This window comes from Canis lupus, chromosome 22 (genome assembly GCF_011100685.1).
Source record: "Canis lupus familiaris isolate Mischka breed German Shepherd chromosome 22, alternate assembly UU_Cfam_GSD_1.0, whole genome shotgun sequence".
Classification (NCBI taxonomy): domain Eukaryota; kingdom Metazoa; phylum Chordata; class Mammalia; order Carnivora; family Canidae; genus Canis; species Canis lupus.
Window position 1 is genome coordinate 60,957,876 of NC_049243.1, and position 25,015 is coordinate 60,982,890.

Below are 25,015 nucleotides of genomic sequence, written 5' to 3' on the forward strand. Positions count from 1 at the left end.
TACCCAGCCTTAGGTAGAGCCTCCCGGCTGACCTGATCCCCAAACACAGGATTGTGATTTTGAGGGAAGTGTTGCTTTTTATCAAGAAGCAGAGCAGAGGAGGAGAAGCCCACATCCTTCAGAGCACCCAGAGGTGAGCAGTGTATTAACGCACAGGTGAGGCTGGCCAGCCCATAAGGCCTCGAGCACTGGCCTCAGAGCCTCTGTGCTGAGCCCCTCCTGCCCCCCTGCCCTCCCTTGGGCCCCCTTGTGTTCTTGTCACTGGGCCTGGGTGTGGTAGTTGGTTTTGCCTGAGAGGATTCGGGGTGAGACGAGAAAGAACAAGTGCTTTCCAGTAGAATAGGATGAGTTTTTTTGGTCAGTATATACCGTTCCTGTTTGTACAGACGTCATATAGACTTTATTATTGTGTCTCTTCCACACAATTGGAAATCCTAGAGAGTAAGAATTAAACCTGATTTCTTCACATTTTCCATCACATCTAACACAGGCACTAAGGGCACAGTGAGGCGCCTCATCAGTACTCACTCACTGAGCTGCACCACCTGGATCTGGGCCTGACTCTGGCTTCCACAGGGCCATGTGTTTCCATCCAGGAAAGGGAGGTGGTGCTGTTTATCTGGGAAGTGTGTTCTGAGGGTTAGAGTACATGCGCACAGACATGTATAATGCAGAGAGAGGTACATGTGTTTACTCCCTGCAATACCCTCACAACCAGTAAGCCATTTTTCTTGTGTTCTTATCATGACTTTGGGTGCCATGCTGTGTTTACTGCAAGCCACAGTCCTGAAAGATTGGGGCCCCACAACTGGGCAGCCTGTTTTGTATGTGCTCCGCCGGGTGCTAGTCAAGAGACGGCTGTTATCACTAACAAATGTGTTCTCTTGAAGGTGTGGAAGATAGCCTTGCAAGGACCATGTTACATGACACTGTTAATGATCGCATTTGGCTTGTTGTGGGGACACCTTTTACAAATCAGACCCACTCAGAGTGTCTTCATTTCTACTTGCTTGTCCTTATCAAGCACACCCTTAGTGTCCAGATTCCTCATGGGCAGTGCCCGGGGTGAAAAAGAAGGTAGGTGGTGACACGTTTTAAGTATGTATGTGTTGAAGTTAGGTATGCAATTCACTTGAATTCACTCCTAAGACCTCTTAGAAAAGTTAGTGCTCCCCCCAACCCCCATCCCTAGGGCTCTCCTCGCAGTGACGGTCCCTTGTGCCTGTGTTCAACTTTTCCAAATCCCCACTGGACTAAGGTGGCTTCTATGTGCTTGTTAATTTAGGTTGGTTTGAGGGCCACATTCAAAAGAAAGGAATCCATCTGCATTGGAAAATGTATATGGAATGGGGGTTTGGGAGATGAATGTGCTGCATGGCCTGGAGCCACCCAATGCCTGCGTGGCTCTCGTGTGAGATAATGGTGTTTTTACTGCCTGCGCTGCTGTGCTCTGCCATCACAGAGTGAAGGCTGGATGCTGTAACACTGCTTTCCTTCTGGCTGGGACTGGAAACTGACATACCTTTGATGCTTTTATGTAAAATACGGTAACCGAAAGGGATTTTCACTTCTTTGGTGCCAGTTTCATTCGTCTCTGTGCACAAAGCACTGGCCTCTGATCGTTACTGGATATAATGAAGCCAGACTGGATCAGCAGCTCAGGGTGAACATTCTGGGTTGTCTCATAGCTAAGCCTTGACAGCACTGCCATTTTTTTACATCATGTGTACTCATGATGCTCACTGTTAGGCTTTTATTTTGTAGAAGAAACAGGGTTAAACTGTAGTAACTTCACAATGCTATTTGCCATGCATCAACACACAGCAATGAAAGAGAAATATGAAAAGCGAGAACCAGAGCTGAGTGGGTGGCTTCTCTGATAAAGCCCACCTTGCTGTACACAGAACTGGTCGTGAGGCTGCAGGCTCCTGGCATCACACCCACTGCCTGGCACCAGGGGTTATGCATCAGAGTCTGGAAACCATCATAAACAAACTGGTGTCTTGTGATTTGTGGGCCATGGGCCTCCTTGTTTGGAACCGGACTAGCTGATGGTCTCATCTGTGGGGGTCCCTGTGGCCAGGTAATTAGGACTACCTCTCATAGGTGATAGAGGAGGTGAAGGGGGTGGCAGCGGTAAGAGGTAAGAGAATGAAAAGTCCTTCCGTAAGGACCATGTGCTGAGTGCCAGTGTGCGTGAGCATGTCCCTGCCTGGGAGAGACTCATGACAGCCCAAATGAGAGGATGTGAATTCTCCTGGTTTGTGGAAAAATCTCATAACCCCTGCGAAGTAAGCATGTCTGAAGCATTCAAACAGAAGTGAGGGAATCATGCCTATTCAGTTCACGGAGGCACAGGGATAGGACACACTGTAGAAAGAAGACGTGGGAACAAATGCCAAGAAACAGATTCAATTCACAGAGGCACAGAGATAGGATGTGGGAAAGAAAGCCAAGAAACGGGGAGCAGAGCTAAGAGGCTCAGTATGTATACAGTAGAATTCCTGGAAGAAGAGTGGAGAAAATAGCTGTTGACTTCCAGACATGGAGAAGGATGTGAACCTTTCACTGGAACAAACCACTCCAAAACTGAGCAGAAAGAAGGCAAGGAAATTTACTCTAGGCATGGCCCAGCACAAGAGGGGCTTGACACCTATCGGAGAGCTGGGTGGTGGACGCCCATGGATCGTGTGTGGGGCATGTGTGCCCAGCAGAGCTGTCCCCGAAGCTCAGGCAGAGGCGAACATGTTGTCAGACACACACAGGGCCTGATGGCATGGCCACCTGTCCAGCCCTACACGGAGCGCTGCGATGCAGGGAATGTTGCCAGGTTGGCACGTTTAATCAGCCTCATACACAGAGTGCCTCATGTATTTTACATATGGACTATGAGAAAAGGAAGGTCAGCCTGGAACTCTGAACTGTTAGAAGGTGGGAGTGTTGACAGGGCTGCAGGTGTGGGAGGTGGGTGCACACACGGACAAACTTGGACCTCATGGAAACTTAAGATGAAACTCACATGCTAAATCCTCCCCTGCAGGACCGTTAGAAAATGTAATTTGGGGGGAAGAAAGCTTTGATTTATAATGGCCACAAATTTAAAAAAAAAGGAGGGGGTATCCCTGGGTGGCTCAGTGGTTTAGCGCCTGCCTTTGGCCCAGGGCGCAGTCTTGGAGTCCCGGGATTGAGTCCCACGTTGGGCTCCCGGCATGGAGCCTGCTTCTCCCTCCTCCTGTGTCTCTGCCTCTCTCTCTCTCTCTTTATGTCTATCATAAATAAATAAATAAATAAATAAATAAATAAATAAATAAATAAATAAATAAATAAATCTTTAAAAAATAAATAAAGCAAGCAAAGGTAGATTTAAAAATATATATATAATGGCCACAAAAAATTTAGGAATAAATCTCTGAAGAGATGTGTGTGACCTTTAAGGAAAAAAGTACAAAATGTTATTGAAGAGATAGCCTGTGTTTATGATGAAAAGACTCGATACAAAAAGACATTGTTTCTCCCAAATTTATAAATTCCCAGCTATCCCAGTAAAAAATCTGGTAGATTTTTTCATGAAACTTAGCAAACTAAACCTATAGTTTGTTCAAGAACAAAGGCCAAGCCAATTATCATTTGAAGTGAGGTGCTTCCACACCAGATGGCAAGCCCTGAAGTCCTGTCCCTGTGCTCAGGCAGCACGGCATGTCCAGGCCAGGTAGGGTAGGAGGGGAAAGGACAGCCCGACATACACATGCATGCATGCACACACACGGGACGTGTGGGCCAATGGGGTGGGTGGGAAGTAGTTTTCCCTACTGAATCAGAGTGCTCCCTGGAGCCACACACAGAAACCAGCTCCGTGTGGGTTCAGCATCTCGGTGTGCAGGGCAGAACTTCAGAGCCTCCTAGAGAGAAGTAGGGGAAACACTTGCGACCTGAGGGTAGGGAGGATTGCTGAAATTGAGATGCAAAATCCAAAAGGAAAGATGTTAACAAACCTGAACAAGTTGAACTTTGTAAAACTTATATTAAAAAGGCACTTTTTAGAAGCTGCAGACTAGGAGAAGACATTAGCTGTGTATGTGAGATGTATAAGGAAGTAATACTTGAACACATCCAAGAACTTTAACCGTGATTGAAACAAGAGGCACCCCAGTTGGAAAATAGGCAGAACATCCTAATGGAGAACTCAGGACAGAGGAATGTGCATTCTGAGGCAGCATAAAGAACAGTTCAGTGGTGCTTGGGGGAATGTCAGTGCAGGTCAGTCCTCTCAGGCCCGGCCTGGAGTCCCCTCAGCTGTGCCCAATATCACAGGACTGTAGGCCCTCACACGCGATCAGTAGGAATGTAAGCTGGTTCTTTGCTTTGGGGAACATTTCCACAAACAGATTTCCATTTCTGGAGACACATCCTAGAAAACTTCAAATGTGAAAGGATACTCAAAACACTTTTCTTTTTTAAGATTTTATTTCTTTATTAGAGAGAGAGAGCACGCACATGTTGGGAGGGACAGAGGGAGAAGCAGACTCCACTGAATGGAGACTTCAGGATTATGACCCAAGCTGAAGGCAGACTCTTAACCAACTGAGCCACCCAGGTGCCCCCAAAACAATTATTTTTGATAGCAAAAAGTTTTAGGTAATCTGAGTATTTAGTAATACAATGAGCAATTAAATTATGGTGTGTTCATATATATTGGAATACTGCAGATATAAAAGTGGATTAATCTTATGCTGTTGAGGAAGTAATACAAAATACAAATGTCTGATCCAATATAATTTATGGAAAGTTTGAAATTGTGCAAAGCTGCACCCTGAGAGCAGAAGGAAGTCCCCAAGGATTCAGTGCCCCTGCCTCTTCATATGTGGGTATGCCCAGATTCTCCTTTTTCACTTCTCATGGTTTCCAGCTAGTGCATTGCATAGTGGGGCTCAGACCCCCAAAGGGGTCCGTAGATCGCTCCACCTCTCCATGTCCATGCTCAGAATCCAGAGAACGATGAAGGGTCAGGCAGCCCTGGGTCATGGTAGCAGCTTGATTATGATGAAAGGTGACACAACATCTGGCAATGGTGGCCTTTGGTACCTATCCCCAGAATGAGACTTCCTATCAGTCCTGTGCTATATGGACCCACAGAGGCCTCCTCTGGAAGACACAGGCCTACAAGAGACACCCATGCTGGGACCTTGCTGTCCTGTTCCTTATCTGTGGGAGTACTGTGGGCAGGGTAGGGCATGAGGCCAGGAGAGGTGAGGCAGGGGAATCTCTTCATGAAAAGCAAGGGAATGGAGTGTTTCCAGTAAATGTGCTAGAATGTTCATCATAGCATACTTGAAGTAGTGGGAAGATTGAAAACCTAAGTGCCATTGATTGGGGAATGGGTAAATTGCTGTATTTTATAGCAGTTTTAAAAAGAGATCTTTATGCGTGAGCAGTGGGTCATTTTCAGACATATGGTGAATAAAAACAAAAAACAAGCTGCAAAAAAAAAATAAAAATAAAAATAAATAAAAAATAAAAAAAACAAGCTGCAAAAATGTTCATTATATTCTGTAAAGTTTATAATTATAAGATAATAAACTCAGTGTTGTTCCCGCATACATAGAGGTTATGTTAAAGTAGGAAAATACTCAAGGAGGGACACCTGGGTGGCTCAGTGGTTGAGCGTCTGTCTTTGGCTCGGGTGGTGATCCTGGGGTCCTGAGATTGAGTCCCACATCAGGCTGCTCAGTGAGGAGTCTGCTTCTCCCTGTGCCTCTATCCCTCCCCTGCTCATTTTCTCTCTTGTGCTATCTGCTTGCTCTCTCTGTCTCTCAAAGAAATAAATAAAAAAATCTTAAAAAACAAAACAAAACAAGGGAATGAAAACTAAGGCAGTAGTTGGGGGTGTGGCAGGAAGGGATTCAACTGCAGGTGGCCGGCTTACTGGTGATACCTGCAGTATCTTCAGGATCTTACTTTTTCAAAACTCTGAAGCTAATGTCTCAAAAGTTTACGGTAGGTATTCATCATATTTTTTACTCTTCATACATTAAAAGTATTTAATAAAAGAGATGGAAAACAGGAAAAAATTAAGTGCTACATTAGTGATAAGCACAAAAAATTAAACAGTGCAAAATTTAGACAAGAAATATTTAAAGTGGTATCTTTAATTTTTCATAGTTCCATCTGAGTATGTGCTTTGTATCTTGACTCTACTGCTTACCTCACACATCAGTCACTGCAGTGCATGTGTGTGTTTCCCATCAGGCCTTAGCTGCTTTTCCCAGGGCTTCCTGGGGACAGGGTGCACTGGGGATCCTCCCCCCCCCCCCCCCCCCGCCCCGATTCTGTGGCGCCTGCCCCCTGGTGGTAGATAGTTCATGATCCTTGACTGGGAACAGGTGAAAGGCAAAGAACAGGATTTTAGAAACATTTAAAAAATGCTGCCAGAATATCATCAAATGCTATTTTTATTATTTTTTTTTTAGTTTTTATTTATTTATGATAGTCACACAGAGAGAGAGAGGCAGAGACACAGGCAGAGGAAGAAGCAGGCTCCATGCACCAGGAGCCCAACGTGGGATTCGATCCCGGGTCTCCAGGATCGCACCCTGAGCCAAAGGCCGGCGCCAAACCGCTGCGCCACCCAGGGATCCCACAAATGCTATTTTTAAAAAGGAAGATGTGACTGGAGATTTTGTATTTCTTCGAAGTCAGGAAGAGGCACCATCTCGGACACAGGGCTGAACTATATTAATCCCATGTGAGGATTGCATGGAAGATGGTGGTGTCCCTGTGAACACAAGACCTAGCACTTTCCAAGATCAAGAGTCAGTGCTCATGAACCCATGGAGGTATTTGTTGAAAATTAGATAGGTTTTTGAAGTGTCCCACTCACCTGTTACTTTTTGTGAGGAGGGTATTCTTCACTATTAAGTTGTGCAATCCTCAAGGATGCAACAGAAGCCTAATGGGATTATCCATTTAGAATGTTTTATAATTCTAAGCCAAAAATAATTTTTTTTTCATTTTAAACAGGAAGTTTATTTAAACAAGACGCTTGACTTGAAGGGAAAACTAGGATTCATTTCTTTTAATTTATCCCTACTTAAAGACAGATTGCCCTACATGTAACAGCTATGTACAAAAAAGTTATAAAGTTGTCCTTGGTTTTACAATGATAAATGAAAAACATTAAAATTCTCCAGTCGAACAAGGTATGCAAGGATTTTTATGTTATTTTTTTTGTTAAACAGAGAGAGCGAAATCACTTACTGGAATATAAAGATAAGAGCTGTCTGAGCATGCCACTAATGAAGAGGGGGTATTTTCACAGAAGCAGTATTTTCCCCCATCCCATCTCCATTTGATGTCAATCAAAACATACCATTGGCCATTTAGTTAAAAAAAAATGCAATATGCTTGTGCACATACACAGTTACTTTATGTACAATAAAAGAATGGGGAAGGAGAAATGAAAGAATAGAGAAAACTCTACTGTAGTAGTCAGGATGTGGTGGAACCAAATTACGGCTTTCTATTTGAGAATGTCTTCTTGGTCTGGGGGAACAAAGTTCTGGAGTAAAGTAGCAGGTTCCCTTTTTAGTAGACACCTCCTGTCTGCTGCTGGAACACATCAATTGTATCTTCATCCTCCATTTCCAACTGTGCAAGTGTGTCTGTTTCATTCATTGGCTGCCCATCAAATTGGAATCTGATCTGCCTCATTGACAGACCCTGTCGTTCACGATAGGCTTTCATTAGCATATAGTGTATGCCTCTTAATCTTAAACTGCACCACAGAACCATCCTGCCCCGCCATCTTCAAATTAATATGATCGTTTTTCTCAGTCTTCACTCCTTCCTTGGGCTTTTCATCAGCCATGGCGAGTGCCAGAGTCTCCTCAGATGCCACTTCGCAAAAGAGGTACCAGGTCCACACCGAACGAGCCTAAAATTGTAAGACAAGATACGTTATTCACCAAAAATTTAACATTGTGTGCAAAATAAGCCTCCTGGAAGGATCACCTGGACTTCTAATCAAGTGTGACTTTTGCTAGTGATGACAGATTTTATTGGGTTTGTTCATTCTTTTCCATAAGGTTATTCTTATGAGATTGGCCTTTAAATATCTGTTCTTATGAGTAGATTTTTGTTCTTTAAGAAAAAAATAGCTTATTTTACAGGGAGATCATGAAACTTAAGTGTTTAGAATCACATTTAAAAGGTTGGCCCAGGGCAGCCCGGGTGGCTCAGTGGTTTAGCGCCGCCTTCAGCCCAGGGCGTCATCTTGGAGACCTGGGATCGAGTCCCACATCAGGCTTCCTGCATGGAGCCTGCTTCTCCCTCTGCCTGTGCCTCTGCCTGCTCATGACTAAATAAATAAAATCTTTAAGAAAAAAAAGTCTGGGTTCAGATAAATAAATAGATAGATAGATAGATAGATAGTTGACCCAAAGCCAGAACTGTTGGTTGAAAATGATGCTGTCAGAGGCCACGCGACCCATTGAGTTGGGTGGTATCGGTGTCCTGTCTTTTCTGCAGAGGAGTGGTATAGTCGCATCAGGCAGCCCTGCCTACTCCTTGCTCTAGTGTTTCTCCAGCAGATCTGTGTTCATCTCAGGGACTGATGCTCACTATAGCAGTGGTAGCAGGCTAGAAGGATCGAGACCCGTCAGCCAGGAGGTGCAACAGAAGAGGCCGAGGCCACATCTTCTCAGTAGCTTCAGGGAGTAATAAGGGGTGCTTCCTGTGTGCTGGGGACGCAGAGTGAAGTTGGCATGGTTATCCAGGCCCTCCATATTCATGTGTCCCATGCCTTCTTTTTATGATGGTGTTTTTTTTCTATAGTTCTACAAATAAAAAGTAGTAAAAAACTGGAAATTTTGTTTACAAAATTTTTAATGTTTAATATCTTTCAGTGTTTGCTCTCAAAGAGATTTTAAAGTCGGTATTCTGCCAAAGTATCAAAATTATTTGAATTATTTTGGAAATATCCACACAATTATATTTTGACTTGGGACACTTTAAATTATTAGAAATCTGTGCTATTGATACCTTTTTCCTCAAGCAGGTGACATTGACTACAGTGCAGTGCTGCTTGGGATGCTTGTAGTCCAGGACGTGCAGCTGGGCTTATTCATAGCTGGGATGCCCACCCTCATCCAAGCCGGAGCCGGTACCTATTCCAGGTAAATGCGCTATGTCACTTCCTCGCACAGTCCGTTTCTAGTTTCCCATCGTTTGTTTATAAAAATATCATTTAATACCTTTTTTCCAAAGAGATGTTCAGAGCTTGTATGGCGCAGGCTGAGAGCTTAGACTTGGGTCACGCTGTGTGTGTGTGTAGGGGGATGCATGTATGAAGGATTCATGTGTGTGTGCATGTGTGTGATTTTGTGTGTGCATGCATGCCATCATTATGGGGATTATCATTGTTAGTGTCTCTGTCGTTATCATTTCGCTTTCTGATCTTTCCCTTCTCCCAATAAAATAATCCCAAACCTGAACTGCACTTGCTTAGGTTCATGTGGAGAGAGAAGTCAAATTGAAAAGTGAAAAAATAAACATATTCAGAAAGTCGTAGGTTATGTGGTATATACAGCATATTACAAGAACACCAGCCAGAAAATAAATCACTTGGAAAATGTAAGGAGCCCCATAAAACTTAAAGGTAAATTGCACTTGGGTTAGGACTATAAGCTTGAGTTTATTTTAAGCAAATATACTAGAAGCACATAAATACTGGGCTTTGAAGTGTTTCCAGATGCTACATTTATTTTATGTTTCACAGTGATGATACCATAGGTCACAAATTAGCAGACTTTTGAAATTTCTTTTGGAACCACTTTGAAATGGTGAGATCTGTCATTTAATTAATTTCTTCCTTTCTAATCTGTATACCTTTTATTCCTTTTTATTTCCTTGTAGTGGCTAGATTTCCAGTATTCTGTTGAGTAACATTATGAGTGGATGTTTCTGCCTTTTTTACTCATCTTAGAGGGAAAGCATCCATTCTTTCACCAATAAATATTACATTAACTGTGAGGGTTTTTTTTAGATGCTCTTTATCAATTTATGGAAGTTCCCTTCTATTCTTAGTTTGCTGAGTTTCTGTTGTTAGTGAATGTTGGATTTTGTTATGCTTTGTCTACATCTGTTAATATAATATGATTGTATAGGTTTTCTTCTTTAGCCATTTGATATGGTGGATTACATCAATTGATTTTTGAAAGTCAAACCAGCCTAGAATACCTAGAATGAATCCTACCTTGTTGTCATATATAATTCTTTTTATACATTTTATACAATTAGCTAATATATTGTTGAAGATTTTTACATCTAAGCTCATGAGAGAATTGGTGTGTCGCTTTCTTTTATGGTAATCTCCTTTTCTTGACTTGGTATTAGGGTAATACTAGGTTCATAAAGCTATTTGAGAATGTTCCTTCTCTTTCTGTGTTCTGGAAAACATTATATGAAACTGCTATTAATTCTTCCTTAAATGTTTGATAGAATTCTCTAGTGAAACTGTCTAGGTCCTGAGATTTCTTTTGGGGGATATTTCTTAGAATCACAAATTCAATTTGCTTAATGGTTATAAGACTATTCAGATTACTATATTTAAAAATTATTTATATTTATTAGAGAGAGTGAGCTTGAGAGAGAGAGAGATATCACAAGAGGGGAGGAGCAGAGGGAGAAGCAGGCTCCTCGCTGAGCAGGGAGGTTGACATGGGACCCCAATCCCGGGACCCCAGGTCATGACCTGAGCCGAAGGCAGACGCTTAACTGACCGAGTCACCCAGGTGCCCCTCTCTACTACATTTTGTTGAGTTGTGGTAGCTTAGTTTTTCAAAGAGTTGGTCTATTCCATTTCACTTGTCAAATTTATATGTGTAGAATTGTTTGTAGCATTCTTTTATCATCCTTTTGATGTCTGTAGAATCTATTTTGCTCCTCATGTTGGTAACTTGCATCTTCTCTCTCTTTTTGTCAGTCTTTCTGGAGGTTAGGCAATTTTATTAATCTCTTCAAATTACCAGCTCTTTATTTCATTGGTTTTTCTCTTTGTTTTTCTGTTTCTAATTTCATTGGTTTCTACCCTTCTATTTTTTTTTCCCTTCTGTTCATTTGGGATTTATTTTGCTCTTATTTTTCTAGGTTCTTGTGCTGTGAATGTAGATTATTGATTTGAAACCTTTCTTCTAAAAAAAAAAAAAAAAAGAAAAACCTTTCTTCTTTTCTATTGTAAGCATTTAGTGCTATAAATTTTCCTTGCAGCACTGTCTTAGTTGCATTTCTTTTATTTTGATAGGTTGTATTTTTATCTTCATTTAGTTCAGTTAATGTAAAACATTTCCTTTGATGCTTCCTCTTTGACCTATGGATTATTTAGAAGTCTGTTGCCTAATTTCCAAGTGTTTGTGGAAATTTTCTTGTCGTCTTTCTGTTACTGATTTCTAGTTTCATTCCACTGTGGTCACAAAACAAACATACTTTGTATGATATTAATTCTTTTAAATTTGTTGCGGTTGTCTTGTGGCCTCAGATATGGTCTGTGGTAATGTTCCAAAGTCACTTGAAAACAAAATGTGTATTCTGATGTCGAATGGAGTATTTTATGTCAGATCCCATTTGTTCATTGCATTGTTCAGTTTTTCTGTATTCTTTCTGTAGTTCTATCAGTTACCGAGGAACATGGTTATTGATGTTCCCAATTATAATTGTTTATTTGTGTGTTTCTTCTTCTAGCTCTATCAGCTTTTCTTTATGCATTTTGGGGCTCTTTGTTTGGTACATCCACATTTAGGATCATTTTGTCTTCCTGGTAGATCTGGTTGTCATTATGTAATGTTTACTTCTAATAATTTTCCTTATTCTGAAATTCACTTTGTTATTAATATACCCACTCCTGCCTGTTTTTTTATTAATGTCTACAATAGTCTGTCCTTTCTATCTTCCTACTTTCTTTTTTTTAAGATTTTATTTATTTATTCATGAGAGACAGAGAGAGAGAGAGATTGAGAGGCAGAGACACAGGCAGAGGGAGAAGCAGGCTCCATGCAGGGAACCTGATGTGGGACTCGATCGCAGGACTCCAGGATCATGCCCTGGCTGAAGGCAAGTGCTAAACTGCTGAGCCACCCAGGGATCCCCTCTTCCTACTTTCAATCTATTTATGCCATTGTATTTGAAATGAGTTCCTTACTGACAAGGTATTGTTGAACAGTGGGTTTTTTAACCCACTCAATCTGTCCTAATTGGTGTGGAGACCGTTTGCATTTGAAGTAAATATATTAGGACTATGTCTTTTATTTTGTTATTTGTTTTCTCTGTTTCTTGTTCCTTTTTTATATTTTCCTTTTTTAATATATTTTATTTATTTATTCATGAGAGGCAGAAACACAGGTGGAGGGAGAAGCAAACTCCCTGTGGGAAGCCCCATGCGGAACTCAATCCCTGGACCTAGGATCATGACCTGAGCTGAAGGCAGACATTTAACCACTGAGCCACCCAGGCATCCCCCCTCTTTTATATTTTTCTTACCTCCTTGTGGGTTACTTGCATATTTTTAAGGATTGCATGTTTTTTAGTGTATTACTTTGTATAGTTATTTAGTAGCTACTCTAGGCACTGTAGTACATCTGCTACTGTAATCAGTCCCCTTGTTGTGAAATATAGGAACCTTATTTCCATTTAGCTCCCTTTTCTCTCCCTACTTTTTAAATATAATTGTTGTATTATATCAAGCACCATGTCAGATGGGTTTATTAAGTTTGCTTCAATAATCAAATAGGATTTTTAAACTCATGAGGATTATCTATTATATTTTTATCAGTTTTGTTGTTCTTCCTTAAGTTCAAGAACTCTTTTGTTAAAATTTCCTTTCTGTCTGAGGACTTTCTTTGGTCATTCTTTCATGGTTAGTCTGCCTCTGGTGACAAATTCTCATAGTTTTTCTTCAACTGAGAGCATCTTTTCTCTCCTCATTCCTGAAGGATATTTTCACAAGATATGGATTTTGCAGTTGATGGTTCTATTCTTCCAACACTTGAAAAATGTGCTACTTCCCTCTGTCCCCCACTGGCTTTGATGAGAAATTGGCTGCATTCAAATTTGTGTTTCTCCAAACACAAGTCACAGAGAATTACTTACCTATAGGAATACTTTCTCTCTAGCTGCTTTCAAGACTTGTTCTTTGTTTTCAGTTTTTAGAAATGTTAATTATGGTGCATCTTGGTGTGTTCATTGGTCCACCCTGCTATAACACCACAGACTGGGGTTAAACAGCAGACATTCATTGCACAGTCCGGCAACTGGACAGCTGAGATCAGGTGCTGGCAGATTGATTTCTTGCCAAGAGCTCACTTTCACACAGCTGTCCTCTTGCTGGGGCCTCCTGTGGCCCAGGGAGCACAGCATAGAAGGTCTCTGGTCTCTTCTTATGATGAGGGCACTGACCTTACCTCGGGGCACCAGCCATGGGACTCCTCCCAGGGGTCCCTCCTTCTAACACCATCCGTCAGGACTTCACCTGGGAATTCAGGGGAGGACAAAACGTTCAACCCATAATAGTCTGGGCTTATCTTCTTTGGTGTTTGCTTGGCTTCTTGAATCTGTAAGTTTATGTCTCTTCCTAATTTAGGATTTTCCAGCTATTATTTCCTCAGCTGTTGTCTCAGTTCCACATGATCTACCTGTTAGGATTCCAGGGGCTTTGTTATTGTCCACAGGCCTCTGAGATGACTCCTCTTTTTTCTCTTTTCTCTTTTTTGTTTAGACCAGGTAAATTCTGTTCATCTATCTTCAAGTTCACAGATTCTGTCTTCTGTCTTCACTCTATTTTAACCATCAAGCAAGATTTTTATTTTGGTTATTACAGTTGATGCTTGAATAATGCTAGTTTGAACTCTGTGGGTACATGGATACATAGAGTGTTTTTTATAACTTCTGTTTCTTTACTGAGATTTTCTATTTTTTCATTTCTTTCAAGAGAATTTTTATTTGAATTGCTATTGAATCATATTTCTGACAACTGGTTAAAGTCTTTGTTAGATAATTCTAATAATGATTCACCTTGATGTTTACCTTTTGCAGGATGTTATATTACGTTTCAGCAATCCTAAAATGATAAGATTTCTTCTCTGCCTGCCAGGGAAAGGAGAAGGAGTGAATAATAGGTTGAGTCTGAGACCTTGGAGCTCTAACTTTGCCACTTGCCAGCTTTGCACTCTCTAGAATTCAGTTTTTTCCATGAAAATGGGGGTGGTGTGGGGTGCCTGACTGGCTCCATCCAGTGAAACATGTGACTTTTGGTCTGAGGGTGGGGAGTCCCATGTTGGGGACAGAGATTACTTAAAAATAAAATCTTTAAAAAAAACAGTGGGGATGGTATGGAAATAGTACCTGCCTCATGGACCGTGTGCAGGTTGCAGGAGAGAATCCTACAGAGTGCTAGCCCACTACTTGGGTGGAACTGATTCAGTTTATTGAGAGGGTCCTCTTGTCATTTTCTTGTGATTCAGATTTTTTTTTTTTAACTATCAGAAAAGTAACACTTCTAGTTACAACTTATAAATCAGAGCTAGTTCTTTTTCCTTCTGGCTACAGATTTTCAAAATAAGTAACTGAACAAGATTTGGACAGCAAAAGGAAGGTTTGCAGCTTTAGCTGAAAATCCCTTGAGTTCTATTTAAGATGTATACAGTTATGACTTATAGAGGTCAGAGTCTTCTTACCAAATAGGAAGCAGAGCCTCCACAAAGACTTGCAGGCACTCATAAAGAACAAATATGACCCCTCATCGCAAGAAACTTGTCTGCCACTCACAGACAAGTAAAACTGTCGCCGTAGGACACAGGCTCAGTCAGAAAGCCTGGGGAACTTCTTTTTTTTTTTTTTTTTTTTAAATTTGACTTATTCATGAGAGAGAGACATAGGCAGAGGGAGAAGCAGGCTTCCTATGGGGAGCCTGATGCAGGACTTGATCCCAGGATCCTTGGGATCCCGACCTGATCCAAAAGCAGATGCTCAACCACTGAGCCACCTAGACAATCTCAAAATTTTCTTTTGTATTTTTTCAATTAAAAAATCCAGTACAAAAAAAAAAATCCAGTACATGTATTGATCCTATTTATGGTTCCACTTTAGCCATGAAACCTTATAGTTTAAATGATGTGGAAAAGATGTTCTATGTTAAGCTATAAAAAATGGAGTCAGATCATACATAGTACTCCTCAAAAGGTTAAACATAGAGTTACCAGAAGGCTCAGCTGTTCCAGTGCAAGGTGTTTACCCAAGACAAGTGAAAACATCTGTCCACATAAAAAGCTACCTGTGGGGATGATGGCAGCATAGCAGTGTTTACATCCTTAATGTCACAGATTATATACTTTAAAATGTTTAAGGTGGTAATTTTATGTTAAAATATTTTACCACAACAAAAAAAAAAACAAAACTTGTGTATGAATGTTCATAGTGGCATTATTCATAATTGCTAAGAAGTGGAAACAGCTCAAATGTCCATTAGCTAATGACTGGGTACAATGTGCTGTGACCACATAATGGGATATCCAGCCATGTGGCAAGGGGTGGGAGCCTGACATAGGCCATGCACAGCAGCACAAACCTGAGGACATCATGCTTGTGAAAAAAGCCAGACACAGAGGCTTTGTGATTCCATTTCTGTGAAATGTCCAGGACAGGCAAATCCACACAGGAAGTAGATCAGGGGCTGGGGCAGAAGCAGTGAGCACGGATGGGTGGATAAATATGCTCTGAAATGGGCAGTGCTGATGGGTGCACACCTCTGTGAGTGTACTAGGAACCACTGATGTGTGCACTGTATTTTCTTTTTTTTTTTTTTTTAAGATTTATTTATTTTAGAGAGCATGCACAAGCAGGACTGGAGGAGGGACAGAGGGAGAGCAAGAGAGAGATTCTCAAGCAGACTCCTTGCTGAGCGGGGAGCCCAATACAGGTCTCAAGCCCACAACCCTAAGATGACCTGAACAGAAATCAAGAGTCGGATGCTCAGTCGAGCCACCTAGGCACCCCTGAATTGTCTACTTTTAGGGGTAAATTGTACTGGATGAGAATTATATTTCAGTAAAGCTGTTAAAAATATATACATTATTTCAACTACATAAAGAAGAAAATAAGAGACTAGAAATCTGTCTACTTACATATACAATTTGTGTATATATATATATTTTAAAAAGGGGTTGATGATTTTCTACTACTAGAGGGATAGATTATGATAATTTTATTGCCTACTATGTATACTTTTCTCTGTAATTTAGGAAAATCTATTCTAATTTTGATTACCAGAGAAAATTTATATTAAACAAACAAGACATAAAATCAGTGGTAATGTTACTATGGTCTTTATTAAGCTCTAGTCAGAATTTCTTTTTAAAGATTTTATTTATTTGAGAGACAGAGCATGCACAAGCAGGGGAAGTGGCAGGTAGAGGAAGAGGAAGAAGCTGAGTAGGGAGCCTGACATGGGGCTCCATCCCAGGACCCTGAGATCATGACCTGAGCCAGAGGCAGACACTTCACCGACTGAGCCACCCAGGTTCCCCTCAGTCGGAATTAATCTTGAGCTTTTCTAAAGGAAAGAATTAACTCCCCCTTCCCCAAATATGTCACAGTTAAATAACAGAACCCAGAGACTGTGATAATACTTTTTAAAAAGAATGATTTGGGGGATCCCAGGGTGGCTCAGCGGTTTAGCGTCTCCCTTCGGCCCAGGGTGTGATCCCAGAGTCCCAGGATCAAGTCCCACATTAGGCTCCCTGCATGGAGCCTGCTTCTCCCTATGCCTGTGTCTCTGCCTATCTCTCTCTCTTTCTCTCTGTGTCTCTCATGAATAAATAAATAAAATCTTTAAAAAAAAATGAATGATTTGAAAGATGTCTGCTTGGCTCAGTGATTGAGCATCTGCCTTCAGCTCAGGTCGTAATCCCAGGGTCCTGGGATTGAGTCCTGCAGCAGGCTCCCCACAGGGAGCCTGCTTCTCCCTCTGCCTGTGTTTCTGCCTCTCTCTCTCTCTCTCTGTCTCTCATGAATGAATAAAATCTTTTAAAAAAATTAAAGATAATAGTGATTTGAATTATGAAAAATAAAATCTTGCAAGATCATGAAAATCCTAGAAGAAAGTAAGAAAGGATTTGTTTATAATATTGAGGACGCGAGCCCTTGGCTTCAAGCAGAGCAGAAATTCCAGAAGCCGTGAAGAACAGGAAAAGCAATCAGTGTTACTTCATGGGAGTGTTTAAATATCCCTGTGCACACGTGTGCACACACACACACACACACACACGTGCTTTTAAACATACACAGGTACACATTTGGTAAGCAGGCCAAAGACACATGGGAAAAATATCAAAGACAGAAAGTTAAGTCTCTTATACAGGTCTATTAATTAGAATAACCCAGTTAAAAAACAGATGAACAGGGAATCTATAAATGAGCAAATGGAAGATGCCAGCTCTATCGTGTAAGTTAGAAGGCATCCTTACCTGTCAGACTGCAGACCTTTAACAGCGGGGTGATGCCCAGGCTGGGCTGTGGCCCTTGGTGCCTCCTCTGGAGGGGGATTTAGAGCACTGTCCATGTGCATGTGCTCAGAGTGGCCTGTCCAGTACCTCCAGAACCTACAGCATCCAGGGTGTCTGGTGGCAATGCAGGCTTTGAAAGGTGAGGCTGGCACTGACACAGGGACTTTGCAAAAACATGGCAAATGGGGAAATACAGGTGCAGAACCCTAGTGTCCTCACCATATGAATGAAGAGCAGGATGTGGGTGGGGGGGGTACACAAATGTCCCTGGAGCCCGGATCTTCATAGATATCAAGGCTCTCCCTGGCTTTTAACTTTTCACTTGGACCTTTCTGAGCTGTTTGACATCCCCTTCCTTACAGCATATCAGTGGGCAGGGGGGTGGTAGGGCGAGTGCACGGTGACTGGGACCCATCCACGTTCTCCTCTGTGGATGGGATGGTTCTAGAACTTGTCTGGAGGAACATGGGTGTACATTGTCTGCACTCTTTATCAGCCAAATAAAATGGCACTGAGACTGGAGCTCCTATGTGGAGCAGAGTGTGGCTGCAGTGCTCAGGGCCCAGGCCAGCAGTGTGTTTGGGGAGGATAAGAGCAGTTACTACATGACGGTTAACCAGAAGGTGCTGTGCAGAGGATCCGGGTAGGGCGAGGAGTGGTGAACCACAGTGGCCTCGTCAGATTGGTGGGAAGCCCCCACACTTGGGACCTGGTATGCTAGTCCTGCCTGGTCCTGCCTACCGCTGGGAGAATGTGCTCTGTGGGGGAGGGAGGAGCAGCTGCGACTGGGCCAGAAGCCTGGGGTCATCTGCTGTTCTCAGTGTTGTTCTGGTCTCTGTGGAGCATCACGAGACCAGTTAGGTTAGCACAGCCGTACGGGGAGGTGATGGCACCAGGGAAGAGATGCCTGAGTGCCAGGTACAAGCCAGGTGCTGCATGACCAGGGTGGGAAAACTGGCCGGGAATTGAAGTGGACTTGTCCTGCTTGTTCTGTGCAGATCTGTCTCACCTTCCTTTTGAGCCTGCGGGGAGCCTTCCACCACCGGGAGAGGGTCCTTTGTGCCCAGCTCGGTCAGATTCCCCCACGTGCTCAGTCAGGGGCCACTTGATATCCGTGTCCACTGCTGCTGTGTGAAGCTTGGCTGCAATGATGCACGCTCTCCTGATCATCAGATTGTGCTCTGCCATTAAGAACTTTTAAACCAGAGTTTTGGACTAGTTTCCTAAATATGATGGAGAACTAAGTTTAAATAAAAGATACGCATACTCATTGTCGGTACTATAAACACACAGTTACGCCTTTCTTCTGACCAAGATCTTGAGACTGCATTCTGAGAGGTAAATAGTATATTCTAAAAAGAGCTTGGCACAGAATCCCATTCTCCGAGACTAAATAACCGATGTGAAATTCAGAGTTCTGGCTTGGCCACAAGGAGCTCTTGTGCTGCAAGTGGCCAGGGTTCTTTAGCCATGCCCCCACCACTCAGCCTGCCCGGTGATGGTCACCTCTGGAAGAATGTCACGTGGGGATTAGCTCTGGTGAGGAATTTGGTCACCAATCACTGAGCTGTATGAGCTGCAGTCAGAAGTCCTCGTCCCTATAAGATGCATTTGCTTCAAAGTATTGATGGCACACAATCCAGCTTCCATATTTGATTCAAATAAGTTAATTTGAACCAAGTTATTTAGAATTAATGGATTGATAGGGTTTATTTTAGTATTTGGAAATAAAAATGTGATTTGAGAAATTTATTTTGTCCTGTCAAAGAAAAACAAGTGAAAGCTCATTTTCTTGGGTGTTAAGGAAATGTGTTTTGGAGGTGCAATAACCTCTTTTTTCTCTCCTAGCATCATCATGGAGACTCTGCGGATACTGGCTTTGGTTGGCCAGATTCTCTTCTCGCTGGCTGCTGCTTTTCTTCTGTGTCTTGTTATAAAGACTTACCTCATTGGACCGTATTATCGGAAACTGCATGTGGAAAGCAAAGGGAACAAAGAAATCCTTATCTTAGGAATCTCTGCTTTCATCTTTTTAATGTTAATGGTAATTCTCATAATACGTGTTATTTATATAGTCTGACTTGTATCTGTTAACTGAAAGCTTATAATCAGTTCTTTATCTTTTCATTTTATAGTAGTTAAAGTATTTGAAACAAAGGTGTATTTTTATTTTATGCACAGTCATTACTCTGCCCCTCGCTACAAGTTGAACCTGTTTGCTACCACACTTAAAAAAAAAAAAATTATTTATTTGAGTGGTGGGGAGGGGCAGAAGCAGAGGGAGACGCAGATGCCCTTCTGAGCAGGGAGCCTGATGTGGGGCTTGATCCCAGGACCCTGAGATCATGACCTGAGCTGAAGGCAGACGTGTTTCACTGATGGAGCCCCCCAGGCGCCCCAGCTCCCATACTCTTAAGTACTTTGCTAAAATGGCACCTTGAGTGTGGCACTGGAGGCAGTCTGAGTGGCCTTGAGAGCAACATGGATTCCCAGTATCACCAGTGTTACCTTGTCAAACTTTTAAACAACTTTGTACCTGAAATCAGATTAACAGTTTGAGACAACTTTCTGTTCTATTCCATGATGAGGAAGCTGGTCAGCAGTGTAACTTCTTTTGCTGTAAAGTAAAAAGTTGAAAATTAAGATAGAAGGTTAAGAAGCAGCCTTTTCCTTATTTAGAGGACATACTTCTCATGAGAGCATGGAGGAAATGCTGTTAGGCCCCACACATAGCCCCACAGCTGTGTTCCTCCCCTTGAGCCCCAGAGAAGTGAAGACTCAGGTTCATGCAGAAGCTCACACGTGAATGTTTACAGCAGTGTATTCATAGCAGCCAAAAACCACCCAGATGCCCTTCAGCAGGTGCCTGATTCACCCAGCTGTGGTCCATCCACACCACAGAGACCACCCAGGTTTAAAACAATTGGTACGTGAATCTCTAGAGAATGATCCTAAGCAGGAAAAGCCAGTCCCACGGGTTGGATACTGTGTAATTCCATCTATGTGACGTTTATAATGATAAAATTTCAGAAATGGAGGGAAGGTTGCCAGTTGCCAGTTGTTAAGGAGCAGGGAGAGGAGGGGGGAATCCATGTGACTAGAAGTTGTGTGTCTTCACCGTGTTATGTCCATATCCTGGCTGTGATCTCGCACTTTGACTCTAGTGAGACAATAAGGGATACATGATATCTCCAAGTTTTCTTACAAGTGGAAGTGAATCTACACTTACCTCAAAATAAAAAGGTTAATTTTAATTTAAAGGAAATTAACACCCACTTCCTTATGTATGATTTAATTGCCTCCTACTATTTTATAATTTTGGGAGAAGTCTTAAGATTTGCTTCTGCTCAGAGCTGCTTGTGTGTGTGACAGGATTTTTTTTTTTCCATTGCTTTATCCATTCTGAAGTGTTTTACTCTTTGAAAATGACCTCCAGCAAATTGTCTTGTCTGGATGACTTCCATGCTGTCTTTCCACAGGCTACACAAGTGAAGCTAGTTCTGCATTCAAAGTTTCTGTTTTCTCTCTTTGACAGCATTTTCTGAGCAGCTGCTGGGTTCACCACACATGTTAGGGGCTGGGCATCTTGCACATCAGGCAGTCTCACAGCTCACACTCCACCGCAGCCATGACAGTGTCCCATGCAGCTCACAACTCATCCTTTCTGTTGTTGGATATTAGGGTGGGCTCCCACTCAGGGCTCTTGTGAGTAAAGTAGCTGGTGGGCGCATGGGAGCTGGCTTGAGGTGGCATGTGGTTCCCGGTAACAGGTTGTGCCCATTGATACTGGTGTCACATGCGGGCTCGGTCTCACCACACCCTCCCCCTGTCCTGGTGCTGCCTGTCCCTGTTGTGTCCACTGCTCTGCTGGGTGGTAGCAGTGTCTTGTCAGCACTTTGACTCGCATCTCCCTGGTGAGTACCATGTCCCGTGCTCTCCTTCGCCATGCGGATGCTCCTCAGGGACAGCCTGTCAGACCCTTGGGTCATTTTCCTATTGAGTTGGTTATTTCTCCTATTCATTTGTAGGAATTTTTTTTTTATATATTCTGGCAAATTTTTTGTGTTTTTATCTTTTTACTAAAATGAAATTCCTACAACAAAATCATCTGCATTAACCCATTTAGAGTATACAAGTCAATGGTTTTCAGCACATTTACGGCATTGTGCCATGACGGTCGCCACCCTCAGAACATTTCTGTCACACATACCCCTAACGAGCAAGTCCCCCCTGTCCCCCCATCCTGTAGTAACCACTCACTTTCTTTCCCACCAACTTGCCTGTGTCTGCCCCTCTGGTGTGGTACAAAGTAAAGGTCCATCCATGCCGGGGCACTTTCAGTCCTTAGCTCCTTATGGCTGAAGTTCTGTGTCCTGTATGTTCTTAATACCTTCCAGTCTAGTCTGAAGCCTTTTAACTCTCTTGATGGCATTTTTTTGATTAACAGAAGTTGTTTATCTTAATGTAGTCTGTTTCAAATTTTGTATGACTAGCACTTTTATGTCCTGTGTAGACCTTTGCCTTCCTGTATCCACAGGCACCCATGTCGTCTCCTGGCATGTCCTGCTTTGCTGTTCTCATTAGATCTATGTCTATCTGGAGGTGGGTGGAGCACATGGCATAGGGCTGTGGACAAGAATCCATGTTTCCACATGCATCTCTCCACACCACACTTTAGCGTGGGGTCACCTTGTCAGAAGCCAAGAGGCGTGTGAATGCAAGCGTGCATGTGATAGTATGATGGCGCACTTGTGCTTGCATGAGTGAGCACGAGTGCTTGAGTGTGCCTGTGCATTTCTGACTCTCTGCTCTGTCCCCTGCCGACTTACCTATTCCTGCAGGTGGTTAGCACTGTGGGCAGTAGCCTTCTCAGTCCAGGGTGTCCAGCTATACTCATGGTCTTGCCGGCACCTGCATGAGCTTTTGGATCCAGTTTGTGGGTGTTCACACACCACTGCAGGGACCCGGGACCTGTTGAGGGAGAGTTTGTACATTCGCTGCAGCAAACCTTTTGCCTGTGAGCATGCTCTGCTCGGCTCAGCTCTTCTGTGTGATTCTCAGCAGAGCTCTGTGGTGTTTGGTGTGAGGGTCGTGTGTTCTCTCAGGGGACTAGGGTGCTGGAGGTATTTTGGCGCTCTTATGAACCGTGTTTCTGTAACGATTCTGTTGGCTGCTGACTTCTGTGTGTGGTTTTACTTCCTCCTCCTTTTCAAGTTGTTTTGTGTCAGTAACACCTCACTAAGTTCACCTGAATTTGCATTTAACAACTGTTATTAGAAACCCAGTAAATCCTGACTTGTACTGTGTCCAGCTCACTGAACTCTCTTGTGCTTCCTCTGGGGTCCTGTTCTCGCCAGGCCTCGCTCACTAGAGTGTCCTTTTTCTCCACATGCTTTCAGTTTTAGTGCCATAGTTGGGCTGTTCACTGAGCCAAGGGAAAGAAAATCTATCACAACTATTTAAAATAAATTTTGGAAAATATTGTCATTCAAAAATTTGAATGATTGTTTCAAATATCTTAAATTATTTTTTCTGTCCCTGTATGACAAATTCAACTAACTTTAGCTTCCTTGTGCTTATCTCAGCCCGTCCCCACAGGACGGTTCCTCTGGGGACTTGGAGATGGGCCTTTGCTGTGACCACACACCCACCTTTGGGTGTGAACCCACCCCTGGCCAGAGATGTCGCTGGTGGCACTTGTGAGTGACATGCGGCCCTCCCCTCTCGCCCAGGTCACGGAGCTGCTGGACATCTCCATGGAGCTGGGCTGCTTCCTGGCTGGGGCACTCATCTCTTCCCAAGGCCACATGGTCACCGAGGAGGTCATGTCTTACATCGAGCCCATCCGTGACTTCCTGGTTATCATCTTCTTTGCATCCATAGGTAATGTTTCTTGTTCACGCAGTATTTGTTAGATGCACGGGTTTGCTGCAACCTATTTACATGTTCCCGTAAAATAGGGTCAGCAGAGAAATCTCATCAAAAAGAGGGAAGATTTATACTTGGGGAAATTAACTTGTTGACCAGCTGCCATGCCCTGGGGGATTCTCAGATGCCCTTGGGAGAGGACGACTCCCACTTTCAACTCCACGGGAAAGGCGCAGGTGCCCAGCACATTAGCAACTTAAACTCAGCACCAAAATGAGGCATTTGGGAGGAAAGGTTAATTTTGATGCCAAAAAATTAAACTGCCACATCGAGGTGTGGTGCTCTGGAAATGCCCCTGTGTCAGGGGGTCTCTCCCCCACACGTTCTGTACATGCTGCTGCCTTCTGCCCAGAAAGCTCCTGCACCATGCTGACTCACTCACGGACTCAGAGCAGCCACAGCAAGATGGAGAACCTCGGAAAGCACATTCTTTTAAAGTTGATAGGGAAACGAGGGCAGCTGGTCCTGAGAGTGGAGTGAAGAGTCGGGGGACCCCCTGACACTCGGCAAAGCAGCTGCTTTAGTGACAAGTGTCCTCACTATTCTGAGAGAGGACCTTCTTGCCAACATGTGCCCTTCCTCTGCCCCCTTACCTGTCCATCCCCTTCCTGTCCTTGTCATCTGTCATTGTGCCTGGGTCTGTCTCTGTCCCTCCTGCCCCCTGCCCCCCAGATCCCCCTTCTTTCCTCTACCTTTCGTCCATCACTCTTCCAGACAAGGACCCATGAGGCCCACAAATGCAAGCTTCCTTTGGCTGGGTCCAGGCCACATTCCCTCCTGGGGGCCCCATCTCGCTGACACACATGTGGCTCATGTCCTGCTTATAGGGCTGCATGCAGCGTATGCTGGTTGGAAATGAAAATCCCATGGACGCATTATTTGGCAGACCGGTTCCCTTAACTCTTCTTCAGGTGAGGGTTCTCCACCTGCCAAGAACAATGTCTAACAAGGAGATAGCCACCCGTGTTTGTACTTAGGTTCTTCACACTCAGCATGTGAAAGGAAGTTCAGCTGCGGAACGTGTGCATGCAGCATGGACTCTCCCACTGCTCAGGACAACACAGAGCTGGTCTGAGATGATGCCTTTCCTTTTCTTCGTTCTTGGACGTCAGTGATGTGCACATCAACTGGCCCCTGACACCCCCCACACACACACCGCCATGTCAGGCCCCACGGAGCCATAAGACTGTATGGAGGGCCTGCTGGCCACAGTCAGTCCCGGAATGGGGGAGTGCCAAGGGCCTAGCTGAGCTCTGAGCGCTGAGAGCAGTGTGACTGGCCAAGGGCAGTCTGGGGCCCAGAGTGAAGGAGGCCCCCACCCACCCTTGGCTGAATACAGAGGCAGCAGCATCTGGCACAGGTGCCTGGGAGGGCATCGGGGCAGGGACTTGACTCAGATGGTGGAGATCCTGCCTCATCCAGCAATGTGGGCACCAACCCTCAGAGGGCAGCTGGCACTGCAGATATTTAGTTCCAGTGTTCCTCTTGCTAGACCAGGGTGCCAGGCTCTTCTCCTCACCACAGTGCTGCTGGCAACTGAC

The 25,015-nt window shown here is 43.5% G+C and overlaps 1 protein-coding gene and 1 pseudogene across 11 annotated transcripts in view; one reads left to right on the top strand and one right to left on the bottom strand.

The window, feature by feature from the left end:
• TMCO3 (transmembrane and coiled-coil domains 3) overlaps positions 1-25,015 on the top strand; it is a 47,462-nt gene that overhangs the window by 15,781 nt on the left and 6,666 nt on the right. For 10 of the 11 annotated variants that reach the window (XR_005376628.1, XR_005376629.1, XM_038570128.1 and 7 more), the window contains 4 exons: positions 891-1,077; positions 9,050-9,170; positions 19,395-19,590; positions 23,279-23,429. Coding sequence is in view for 9 of the 11 variants with exons in the window: in XM_038570128.1 (XP_038426056.1) it covers positions 891-1,077; positions 9,050-9,170; positions 19,395-19,590; positions 23,279-23,429 (655 nt within the window). In the remaining 2 variants the exon portion in view is untranslated. The remainder of the gene's footprint in view (positions 1-890; positions 1,078-9,049; positions 9,171-19,394; positions 19,591-23,278; positions 23,430-25,015) is intronic. The other variant, XM_038570126.1, reaches the window with a different exon arrangement.
• On the bottom strand, positions 7,085-7,925 carry LOC102151628 (annotated as a pseudogene).